This window comes from Capricornis sumatraensis, chromosome 2 (assembly GCF_032405125.1).
Source record: "Capricornis sumatraensis isolate serow.1 chromosome 2, serow.2, whole genome shotgun sequence".
Classification (NCBI taxonomy): Eukaryota; Metazoa; Chordata; class Mammalia; order Artiodactyla; family Bovidae; genus Capricornis; species Capricornis sumatraensis.
In genome coordinates, this window is record NC_091070.1 from 210,400,631 (window position 1) to 210,414,080 (window position 13,450).

General features: G+C 36.3%; 1 protein-coding gene across 1 annotated transcript in view; it reads right to left on the reverse strand.

The window, feature by feature from the left end:
- The window catches only part of AGO3 (argonaute RISC catalytic component 3), a 113,747-nt gene that overhangs the window by 18,147 nt on the left and 82,150 nt on the right, over positions 1-13,450 (reverse strand). The window contains exons 10-12 of the mRNA XM_068966319.1: positions 12,176-12,298; positions 11,742-11,875; positions 6,787-6,971 (exon numbers count right to left, since the gene is read on the reverse strand). Coding sequence (XP_068822420.1) covers positions 6,787-6,971; positions 11,742-11,875; positions 12,176-12,298 — 442 coding nt within the window. The remainder of the gene's footprint in view (positions 1-6,786; positions 6,972-11,741; positions 11,876-12,175; positions 12,299-13,450) is intronic.

The following is a 13,450-nucleotide window of genomic DNA, read 5'->3' on the forward strand; positions in this document are numbered from 1 at the left end:
ATCAACTGCTTTCCTAAGTACTAAAAATGAAAAACTAAAATTTAAAATTAAAAGTGCAATACCATTTATACTAGCAACAAAACAAAAAATATATACATCAATATAAATCTAAATGAGCAAAACTATAAAACTCTGATAAAAGAAATCAAAGAAGCTTTGAACAGAGAGATATTCCTTGTTCAAAGATAGAAGATATCAATTCTAAGATGTCAGTTCTTCCCAGTTAGATCTACAGACTCAATGTAATCGCAGTAAGTCTCAGCAAGTTATTTTGTGATTACTGACAAACTGATTCTAAAGTGTATGCAGTGAAGTGAAGTGAAGTCGCTCAGTTGTGTCTGACTCTTTGCGACCCAAAGGATTGTAGCCTACCACGCTCCTTTGTCCATGGGATTTTCCAGGCAAGAGTACTGGAGTGGGTTGCTATTTCCTTCTCCAGAGGATCTTCCTGACCCAGGGATCGAATCCAGGTCTCCCGCACTGTAGGCAGACGCTTTACCGTCTGAGCCACCAGGGAACTAAAGTGCATATAGAGAGGCAAAAGATTTATCAGCTAATACAACAAGGAAGAAGAAGAATAAAGTCAGAGAACTGATACTACCTGACTTCAAGACTTCTCACAAAGCTAAATTAATCAAGACAATGAGGTGTTAGCAAATGAATGCACACACAGATGGATGAAACAAAACAGACTCCAGAAACAGACTCACAAATATAGTCAATCTTGGACAAAGCAGCAAAGACAATTTAATGGAGAAAGATAATCTTTCCAACAAATGGTGCTGAAACCACTGGAATCCACATGCAAAAAAAAAAAAATCTAGATATGACCTTATACCTTTCATAAAAATTAAGGAAAATGGATTATAAACCTATATGTAAAAAAGAAAACTATAAAGCTACTAAAAGATTATACAAAGTAAAACTTGGAATACTAAAAATGATATGTGAAGGAACATATTGATGACATTATTTAAATTTGGACTTCATTAAAATTTTAAACTTGTGCTTTATGAAAGACATGCTTAAGAGAAAACAAGCCAGAGCCTGGGAGAAAATATTGGCCAAGTAGGTATCTGATAAAGAACTTGTATCCAAACATACAAAGAACTCTTAAAACCGAACAATAAGAGAACAAACATATCAATTAAAAAATGAGCAGAAGACTGGCATAGACATTTCATCAAAGATATACAGATGGCAAAGAAACACATGAAAAGGTGCTCTCTCTCTCTCTCTCTCTCTCTCTATATATATATATATATATATATATATATACACACACACACGTATTTTGGCCATGCCACGCAAGTGCAGTATCTTAGTTCCTTAACCAGGGACTGAACTCACACCCCTGCAGGAGAAGTGCAGAATGTTAGCCAAAGGTCTGCCAGGGAAGTCCTGGTGCTCAATAATATGTGTTATTGTCATTGTTCGCTTGCTAAGTCGTATCTGAGGTTGTTGATATTTCTCCCAGCAATCTTGATTCCATCTTGTGAGTCATCCAGGCCGGCATGCTGCATGCTGCATTCTGCATATAAGTTAAATAAGCAGGGTGACAGTATACAGCCTTGACATATTCCTCTCTCAAATGGGAAACAGTCCATTGTTCCATGTCCAGTTCTGTTTCTCCTTGTCCTGCATACAGGCTTCTAAGGAGACAGGTAAGGTGGTCTGGAATTCCCATCTTCTTGAAGAATTTTTCACAGTTTGCTGTGATCCACATAGTCAAAGGCTTTTGCATAGTCAATGAAGCAGTAGTGGCTGTTTTTCTGGAATTCCCTTGCTTTTTCTATGATCCAACAGATGTTGGCAATTTGATCTCTGGCTCCTCTGTCTTTTCTAAATCCCTCTTGTACATCAGGAAGTTCTCAGTTCACATACTGTTGAAGCCCTGCTTGAAGGATTTTGAGCGTTACCGTGCTAGCATGTGAAATGAGGACAACTGAATGTGTTCAAGTATGTATTATTAACAAACTTCAAACTAAAATTACAAGATACTACTACATGCCTATTAGAATTGCTAAAATCCAAAAAACTGTCAGATACTGAATGCTGAATGAATAGGCACTCTCATTGATTGCTGATGGGAAAATAAAATGGTACGTCGCTTTGGAAGACAATTTGACAGTCTTATTGTTGTTCAGTCACTAAGTCGTGTTTGACCCTTTGCAAGCCTATGGACTGCAGTAACACCAGGCCTCCCTGTCCCTCACTATCTCCTGAAGTTTGCCCAGGTTCATGTCTATTGAGTCAGTGATGCTATCCAACTTCTGCCACCCTCTTCTTTTGCCTTCAATCTTTCTTAACATCAGGGTCTTTCCCAATGATTTGGCTGTTGTATCAGGTGGCCAAAGTATTGGAGTTGCAGCTTCAGCATCAGTCCTTCCAATGAATATTCAAGGTTGATTTCCTTTAGGATTGACTGGTTTGATCTCCATGCTGTCCAAGGGACTCTCAAAGACTCTTCTCCAGTATCACAATTCAAAAGCATCAATTCTTCAGCACTCAGCCTTCTTTATGGTCCAACTCTCACACCTGTACATGACTACTGGAAAAACCATAGCTTTGACTACATGGACCTTTATTGGCAATGATGGCTCTGGCTTTAATTAATAAGCTGTCCAGGTTTGTCATAGCTTTCCTTCCAAGTGTCTTCTAATTTCAAGGCTGCAGTTGCCATCTTCAGTGATTTGGGGGCCCAAGAAGAGAAAATCTGTCACTGCTTCCACTTTTCCCCATATATTTGCCATGAAGTGATGGGACTGGATGCCATGATCTTAGTTTTCTAAATGTTGAGTTTTAAGCTAGATTTTTCACTCTCCTCTTTCACCCTCTTCAAGAGGTAATTTAGTTCCTCTTTGCTTTCTGCCATTAGAGGGTATCATCTGCATATCTGAGGTGGTTGGTATTTCTCTTGGCAGTCTTGATTACAGCTTGTAACTCATCCAGCCCAGCATTTTTCATGATGTACTCTGTATATAAGTTAAATAAACAGGGTGACAATATATAGCTTTGTTGTACTCCTTTCCCAGTTTTGAACCAGTCAGTCAGTCAGTTGTTACACGTAAGGCTCTAATTGCTGTTTCTTGATTCAAATACAGGTTTCTCAAGAGACAGGTAAGATGGACTGGTATTTCCATCTCTTTAAGAATTTTCCACAGGTTGTTGTGATCCACACAGTCAAAGGCTCTGGCATAGTCCATGAAGCAGAAGTAGATGTTTTTCCAGAATTCCCTTTCTTTCTCTATAATCCAGCAAATGTTGGCAATTTGATGTCTGGTTCCTCTGCCTTTTCTAAACCCAGCTTGTATATCTGGAAGTTCTTGATTCAAGTACTGCTGAAGTCTAGCTTGAAGGATTTTGAGCGTAACCTTACTAGCATGGGAAGTGAGTACAATTGTTCGGTAGTGTGAACATTCTTTAACACTGTCCTTCTTTGGGACTGGGATGAAAACTGACCTTTTCCAGTCCTGTTGCCACTGCTGGGTTTTCCAAATTTGCTGACATACTGGGTGCAATACTTTAACAGGATCATCTTTTAGGGTTTTAAGGTAGGAATGCTTCCTAAGGCCCACCTGACTTCACACTCCAGGATGTCTGGCTCTAGGTGAGTGACCACAACATTGTGGTTATCCCGGTCAATAAGACCTTTTTAAAATAGGTCTTCTGTGTGTTCTTGCACCTCTGTTGCCTCTGTTAGGTCTTTACTGTTTTTGTTCTTGGCAGTCTTATCATTTGATAAAGCAACTGTGCTCCTGCTTATTTACTAAATTGAGTTAGAAACTTCTGTCCACACTAAAACCTCCTGTGAATGTTTGCAGCAGCATTATGCATAATTGCCAAAGACTGTTAAGAAATCAAGATTCCTCCAATAAGTAAATGTAGAACAAACTGTAGTACTCACACAATGTAATAGTCAACATTAAGAAGAAACGACTTATAAGCCACAAAAAGACAAGATAGAATCTTAAATATTGCTAACTGAAAGAAGCCAGTTCAGAATAGGTTACATACCGTGTAATTTCAACTATACAACATTTTAGAAAAGGCAAAACTATAGAGACTTAAAAAGACCAGTGATTGTCAGGGGATGGAGGAGATTGAAGGAGAGATGAGTAAGCAGAGCACAGGAGATTTTTAAGATAGTGAAACTACTCTTTGATACTGTCATAGTAGACAATGACATTATGTATTTGTCAAAACTCACAGACCTGTATAAAGAGTAAACTTTAATGTAAACTGTGGATAATATGTAATAATAATTTATCAATACTGGTTCATTAAATGTGCCACTATAATATAAGACAGTAAAAATAAGGAAAGCTGTGTACAGGGGAAAGAAGGTATATAAGCACTTTCTATATTATCTGCTGAATTTTTCTGTAAATCTAAAACTGTTCTAAAAAGTAAAACCTATTAGCGAGAAAAATCACTCACTGAATCCACTGAGTGAAGCAGTGTAGAAAATGGACTGAAAGTGAACTAACGAGAATGCAGGCAAGAAGATCAGTGTGGAGGCTATGATAGTATCAACTTTCTCTCCCAGCAACAGTGTATGAGAGTGTATACTTACATCTTTGTCAAAAGTAGCTATCATTGTTCGTGAAAAATAATTTATTCTAATTCACATTTCTTTAATGTCTAATGAGGCCCAGCATCTTTTCATAGATAACTGACCATTTGTATTTCTTTTATGTCCTTTGCCTTTTTTAGTTATTTGTTCTTTCCTTGATTTACAAATTCTTTAACACCTTCTGTATTTTTTTCTTTCTCTTTTATTTTTTAAATTATGAAACTATGATAGCACATTTACAGGAGAGTTGAAAAACACAGAATAAAGTTACATATAGTTCCACTACATATTACAATTATTTTCTAAGTAGATAAATTAAGATTTTTAGTTGGAGTTTCAATATCAAACTCTCAAGATTTAACAGAATGAATATACAGAAAAGTAAAAGGATACAGTAGACCTGAAAAGCATCATGATCCAATTGAACACAATGAAGACTTATACAATTTTCACACAACAGTAGGGTATAAATTCTATTCAAGTTCCCATAGACTATAAACTAGGAGACACTGGAATATATCTGGGGACACAAAACAAGGTAATCCTTTCTGTATTTTATCACAACATAAAAAATATCTTTCGACTTTTATAACCATCATTTTTAATCACTACATATTATTTCACCACCAGAAACTTACTATTTAAAACCAGTTCTTAGATTTTTAATGTCACAAATATCATTATGAAAATTTTGTGCACAGTTTTTTTACATTATGAATTCTTTCCTTTGAACATATTTTTGGAATAGGAAATACTTAATTTGTGACTGAAAACACATTTTTATACTTTTGATGAAAGGATATTATCAATTTGTACTGTCATCAGCAATATGTTAAATACTAGATTCACTGCATACTCACAATCACTAGGTATTACAGAATTTTAATATATTTGCTAATTTAGTAGCATAAAAATATTTTATCAATTTGTACTTTTCTTTATTTCTTTATTGGTGTAAACCAACATATTCTCAAATATTTACTTGTTTTTTCTTGAGAAATTTTGGTTTATTTTCTTCATTTATTAATCTAAGAGAACATAAAAATTTTTTCCTTTGACTACAATAACAGATCCATATGAATACTTTAATAATAAACTATAGCCTTTTGTTGTTTCAGTTTGCTGCAAACATTTTTGATGTTCTATGGTTTCCTTTTAATTTTAGTTATACCTCTGTGATATACAGAAAATTTAATTTTTATGCAGTCAAATAAATTTTCTTATGTCAATTCTATTATCCTAAGCTTAAATGATTATAGTCCATTCAGTAATTTGAAAATTATACTTTCTTTGTATTTTTCCATGTTTAAATGATTTATTTTTAACTTATTACTCTCATAAACTTTTGCTTGTTTACACTAATAATAGCTAACATTTACTGAGCATTCACTATACCACAGGTGCTATCATAAACCTGTTTACATAAAAGTGTTGTGATCCCACAGACTGTAGCCCACCAGGCTCCTCTGTCCAAGGAATTCTCCAGGCAAAAATACTAGAGTGGGTAGCCATTCACTTCTCCAGGGGATCTTCCTGACCCAGGGATGGAACTTGTGTCTCCTGCACTACAGGTAGATTTTTTATACTATTTTAGCCACCAGGGAAGCCCTGTTTACATATGTAAATTTATTTAACCCTTACTACTACCTTCTAAGGATTAAATATTTGTAGTACCCCAATTTCACAGATGAGGAAACCCAGGCTTTGTGTAGTTAAGTAATTCAGGTAGTATCACACAAGTAGCACACCTGGCAATACCTGGGTATTAAGCAACAGAGTCTGACTCTAGAGCCTGTGCTTTTAACATTACATTATACTGATACTAAAGTTATTTCAATGACATTTTTAATATACGATTCTTCTCTTGATCATTGTTTTGTAATGCCTTCTTCACTGAAATTCTTTTCATAGAGTCTTAGACTATTTAGTTTGCTCTCCTGATTTCTCTTTTTATAGTAACAATACATGGTTTTAAAGACTATAGTTATAAAATGTATTTTTATGTTTGAAAGTTTTAGGATTTGTGTTAGTATAATTTTAAAAGGAATTTTTTTTTTTTGGCAAGCAGGATCTCAGATTTCTGACTAGGGATCAGACCCATGTCCCCTGCCTTGGGAGCGTGAAGTTTTAACCACTGGATTGCCAGGGAAGTCCCTGAAAGGAATAGAAAGTACCTGAGGAAAAATGCAATCTTAATACGGTATCTTTACCATACACTGGCGTCTTCCCGGGCAGGATAACAATAATGAGCTGCAGCCCTGAGTAGGTGTTCTTGAGATGCCGGAACATGGGCTCCACGCTGTCTGCCCCCTGCGCGTATTTGCAGAAGCAAGGCTGGCCCTGGATGGGCATCCCTGCGTCCTTGGAAATCTTCCGCAGCTGGTCCGTGAAACCCCTGGAAGGAGAAATCACTAAAAATAAAGCTTTTGTCTAGTTATCAACATCTAAAAAGTAATAATGGAAAGTTTGGGAAGGGAATGGAAAACAAAGCAAAGATTTGTGTGCTCCATATAGCAAGAGGTCACCATACTAGTGATGTGAAAGACCAGCAACTGGTCAGTAATCTATTTTGCAAACTAAGAACACTATTTTATGGCTATGTGACATTTTGTAGTTTACAAAGGATATCAGTAATAGAGTGTGCTGGTTAAGAGCTCAGCTCTAGAATTAGCATGACAGGTTCCAGTTCTAATTCTGTTACTTGCTAGCTATAGAATTTCAGGCAAATTTTTTCAGTTTCTCTCATCTGTAAAATGACTACTTCCAATATAGCGTTGATGTGAAGATTAAATGAGATAATACACGTTAAGCACTTAGTGGATTGCCCAAGACCTGGTGTAAAAGCTTGATAAATTTAAGCTATTATACATTTTCTAATTTGATCCTGACAAGATTCATAAGAAGGTGGTAGGGTAAGGTGTTATCACCATTTTACAGATCTGAAAATAGCTTCAGGGACATTAAGTATTAGATCAAAATCAAATGCTTAGATAAGTGGCAAGACCCAGAACTATGACCTAGTTCAGAATTTCTTTCTACAGTAATACCTATTTGAAACTAGGATAGCAGGAAAGATTCTGTCCTCAGAAAAGATTTAGGAAAAAAAAAAGAAAACATTAAAAAAAAAAGAGGTAGACAGCACTTTAATAATTCTGCACTTAGCCTAGGATAAATAAGTAATAATGTTGAGGTTTAACAATCACTTTACTTGTTTTTAAAACAAATACATCCCTAAGTCAAGGATCTGAATGGTCTTTGCTCAAAAACTCTGATTCCCTCAGGACAGAGATGAAGTTTGTAGGAATTCCCTCCTCCTCCTTTTCCTTATTAGTATCTAATTCAAGAAAGTATGAAGCTGAATATCTTCACTTAGCCTGAACAAGAGCCGTAAGCCCAATGATTATGAGACTTCTATCAAGCCATGAATAACAAATGTAAAATGAAAAGAGTACCTCAAAGCTTGAAAAACAACTGGAGGTGATTTCTTTAGTCTCTGGAGGTCAAGAAAGGTAATTGCAGCATTGTACTTAACTGTGCTCCAGACATTTTACTTGAAAGTCAGGGGATAACAAGTTTGGAGAAAGAATATACTACGTGAACCTCAAGACATACATTTAGAGATGTGGAGCTAATAAAAAGGAGGTGGCACTAGTGGTAACCTGCCTGCCAATGCAGGAGATGTAAGAGACGCAGGTTCGATCTCTGGGTTGGGAAGTTCCCCTGGAGAAAGGCATGGCAACCTACTCCAGTGTTCTTGCCTGGAGAATCCCGTGGACAGAGGAGCCTGACGAGCTATAGTCCATAGAGTCACCAGGAGTTAGACATGGCTTAGCGTGCACACATGCATGAACAGAATTAAATAGAAAAAAAACTTTTTTCACATGAGGGAGGCAAAACAAATTCTGAATTGATCCTAGGGTAAACTGATCTCTATGTCACTCAAGAACTATTCATTACAGGCATATAGGGTCTGTTAGTGGACTTAGACAATACTAATTTTTCTTAGGATTAGATTCTAGAGAGGAGATAAGAACTTTACACAAATATTATAACTTTATTTTACACAGGCAGTGACAAGTACAAATGGAGAGGATACTGACAAACTACTAACTTTACTATTATGGATTATTTCCGCATCACAAATCACAGAAGATTGAGTATCATTTAGAGGAGTAGAGATAAAATAGAGGCATTTCAGTAAAAAGCAGCATGAGTGTAAATGGAAAAAAACACCAGAGAGTTTGAGGGCATACAGTGTTCAGTTTCTTTGTCCAAAATATATGAACATGGAGAAAGGATTTAAAGAGGCAAATGGAAAAACTTTAAAAATGTTATTCTTCATTAATCAGAAGCCTAAAGTTTTAGAATGGAGCTCATCACAAGTGGAGTTGGTACTCTTTTCACGATAGCACAACTCCTCAAACAACAGTAACAGCAGAAGCCCTGAAGAGGGCCACAGCCCCAAAGATTGGTGTTCCAAAGGAGAGGAGACAGAGGAGAAAGGAAACCTAAGTGATAAAAAGAAACCAGGAAGGCAAGAATGGAGAGACTGTCAGTAAGGCAGTCAACTGTATCTAATGCTGCACAAATTTTGAAAAAATAATGGGTCAGAATCAGTTCAGTTGCTCAGTCATGTCCGACTCTTTGCAGCCCCATGGACTGCAGCACACCAGGCTTCCCTGTCCATCATCAACTCCCGGAGACTACTCAAATTCATGTCCATCGAGTCGGTGATGCCATCTAACCATCTCATTCTCTGTCATCTCCTCCTCCTGTCTTCAATCTTTCCCAGCATCAGGGTCTTTTCAAATGAGTCAGTTCTTCTCATTAGGTGGCCAAAGTATTGGAGTTTCAGCTTCAGCATCAGTCCTTCTAATGAATATTCAGGACTGATTTCCTTTAGGATGGACTGGTTGGATCTCCTTGCAGTCCAAGGGATTCTCAAGAGTCTTCTCCAACACCACAGTTCAAAAGCATCAATTCTTCGGTGCTCAGCTTTCTTCACAGTCCAACTCTCACACCCATACATGACTAACGGAAAAACCATAGCCTTGACTAGAAGGACCTTTGTGAGCAAAGTAATGTCTCTGCTTTTCAATATGCTGTCTAGGTTGGTCATAACTTTTTTTCCAAGGAGCAAGCAATTTCACGGCTGCAGTCACCATCTGCAGAGATTTTGGAGCCCCCAAAAATCAAGTCTCTCATTGTTTCCATTGTTTCCCCATCTATTTCCATGAAGTCATGGGACCAGATGCTATGATCTTAGTTTTCCGAATGTTGAGTTTTAAGCCAACTTTTTCACTCCCCTCTTTCACTTTCATCAAGAGGCTCTTTAGTTCTTTTTCGCTTTCTGCCATAAGGGTGGGGTCATCTGCATATCTGAGGTTATTGATATTTCTCCTGGCAATCTTGATTCTGGCTTGTGCTTCATTCATCTCAACATTTGGCATGATGTACTCTGCATAGAAGTTAAATAAGCAGGGTGACAATATACAGCCTTGACGTACTCCTTTCCAGATTTGGAACCAGTCTGTTGTTCTATGTCCAGTTCTAACTGTTGCTTCTTGACCTGTATACATATTTCTCAGGAGGCAGGTCAGGTGGTCTGGTATTCCCATCTCCTGAAGAGTTTTCCAGAGTTTGTTGTGGTCCACACAGTCAAAGTCTTTGGCATAGTCAATAAAGCAGAAATAGGTGTTTTCTGGAATTCTCTTGCTTTCTTTAATGATTCAGTGGATGTTAGCAGTTTGATCTCTGATTTCTCTGCCTTTTCTAAATCTGGCTTGAACATCTGGGAGTTCACGGTTCATGTACTGTTGAAGCCTGGCATGGAGAATTTTGAGCATTACTTTGCTAGAGTGTGAGATGAGTGCAGTTGTGTGGTAGTTTAAGCATTCTTTGGCATTGCCTTTCTTTGGGATTGGAATGAAAACTGACCTTTTCCAGTCCTGTGGCCACTGCTGAGTTTTCCAAATTTGCTGGCGTACTGAGTGTAGCACTTTCACAGTATCATCTTTCAGGATTTGAAATAGCTCAACTGGAATTCCATCACCTCCACTAGCTTTGTTCGTAGTGATGCTTCTTAAAGCCCACTTGACTTCACATTCCAGGATGTATGGCTCTAGGTGAGTGATCACACCATCATGGTTATCTGGGTCATGAAGTTCTTTTTTGTAGAGTTCTTCTGTGTATTCTTGCCACCTCTTCTTAATATTTTCTGCTTCTATTAAGTCCATACTATTTCTGTCCTTTATTGTGCCTATCTTTGCATTTTCCCTTGGTATCTCTAATTTTCTTGAAGAGATCTCTAGTCTTTTCCATTATATTGTTTTCCTCTATTTCTTCACACTGATCACTGAGGAAGGCTTTCTTATCTCTCCTTGCTATTCTTTGGAACTCTGCATTCAAATGGGTATATCTTTCCTTTTCTCCTCTGCCTTTAGCTTCCCTTCTTTTCTCAGCTATTGAGAATAGACCATTAGAACTGATAAGCACAAAGATACTTTCGTGCTTGAAATTGATTCCAGGAATCAATTGTAGTAGAGCACTAAAACTTCAAGGAAAGAGAGTGAGTGGAAGCCTGGAATCCTGAGAGAGTGTCGAGGCAAAATGAAGACTTGTTTTAAACTTAAACAGAAGATTGATAAGGGAAAGAATCTGGAGAAGACGAAAAGTAGTGGAGATGGAGGCCAAATTTTGGAAAGTGAAAATGAGAAGTTAAATGACTCTTTCAAGGAACTCAATTGAGAAACAAGGATGTTATTTAATTCTCATTCAGTAAATAAGTACTATTATCTCTATTTTTAAAAGGTAAAAACTGAAGCATAATAAGATTAAATAAATTATTCATGGTAATAAAGTTAGGAAGTGGCAAACCTGGGAATTAAATCTAACCTATTTGCCATCAAAAGTCAATGGTACTTCTGCTATATCATATAAGCTAGTCTATTAGAATGCCTGTAAGAATCAATCAGTGACTTGGATATGACCAAAAAATTCAGAATCTTCATCAAAGTACTGAGAAGAAACATTTTTAAAGGTTCATTGATTAAATATACTTCATACTGAGGCAATGTTGGTTAGAACATTAGCTGAATAATTTAAAACTGAAATACAAAATTTAAACACAAAATGGTCCCAAAGTGAAACTAATGACAAGCCTTACTTCAATATTTCTTCTCTACACTGCCTCTGTGTGGCAAAACAAGCTATAGCCCACATTTTGATTTCAACTCCTGTGTGGAACTGTTTCCCTCGCATGTCCCATACTCCGTGGCTTGGTGTTGCTACAGTCCGGTTCTACAGAGAAAGAGAAATAATAAGGCAAAAAAGAGCAAACATTTAATATATAACTTATTTGAATGAGCTGATAATAAGCATTTCAAATTGCTGGAATAGGCTTTTCTAAATCAATATTTTATATTTTTATCACAGAAAAACAAAAGTTCCACTAAGTTCAAGCAAAGACACTCATCTTGAAACAAAAAAACTGTTGGAATGCAAAATACTTTCTAAATTCCAGACTCAGCTAGGATGTCCTTCTCTCCAAACACAGAAACAGTATGTTTATAATTTAAACATGATATCAAGAGGTTTTACCCGGCCTCCATATTGGAGCATAGGTGCTGGAAGTACGCGTCCGGTTACATGAGCCATTTCATCTCGAACTTTAAATTGAAACTCTTGAACAAATGGATCTGTTTCATAATTTGCACTTCTTACCTAACAACAGAAAAGGTTTGTAGTTACTTTCAAAATTCTCCTAATTTCCCTTTAGAACCCTCTAATTTTTTTCTTCACTGTGTCAACAATGTTTTATAATAGGTCTAGATAATGGTACCCAAAATCCAAAATATAGAGAAGATTCTTAACCTGGGGACTACAGACCATGAGTGGACAGTAGGAGGTCTGTGAACTTCCTGTTCATTTATAGAATATTTAAATGTATTAGGTCGGATAATAAGAAATTTCAACTATTTATGACTCATGAAAATGGTAATTTTATATGGTTAAGCCTAATACATTTTGGGGAGGGTGGTCAAGAGATTGCAAGAGAAATACCTGACCTAAAAATGGTTAATTACTTCTAATCAGAGAATCTGGACATATACTATTAAAATTTTATGTAGAGCTTGATAGAAAATATCAATAATCCTAAGCTTTTTTCCCTAATTGATAACAAATTATATAAAACCTACTTGAATATTTTCCAATAAAACACAGCAGAAGATAAAATTTACTTAAAGAGATACACTTGAGACAGACAAGAAAGCCACGATGAGATGCAGATTATAATTCTTACATAATATACCAACATATGCAAAGAATTTATTGTAATCTCAGAAGTGTAATTCATGCTTATAGTGTGCTATAATGCGTTTTTCAAAACATATTTTTTTAGTCTCAGGGTAAAGGTCAGATAAGGTTACAAAAAGGGCAATGTTCAAGTCTTTGAGTAAAAAATCTAGCAAAAACACTATATAAATCTACATATATAATCCCACAATAAGCAGGAAAAGTTTTCTAAATTATGCGCTAATGATTTTTTCCTTCAAGCTTAAATGCCATTCATTTCTGTAAGATTATAAAGAATGACAACTATTTACCAAGACTTGCTTGGCGATGTGCTTGTGTGAAATGTTTTATGATTTTTACAATAACCTTAATTACAAATAAGTCTTTTATACTTTTTATTTTACAGAGGATAAAACTAAAGCTTAGTAAAGTGAAATGATTGGTCTAAACCATATAGCTAAGCAAGTGACATATAATCTGAAATCTGTACATTCTGATTCTAGAGTTCCTACTCTCAGTCACTGTTCTAGCCTACTGGATGCTATAATTATATAGTAAGGGACGGAGGAGCCTGGTGGG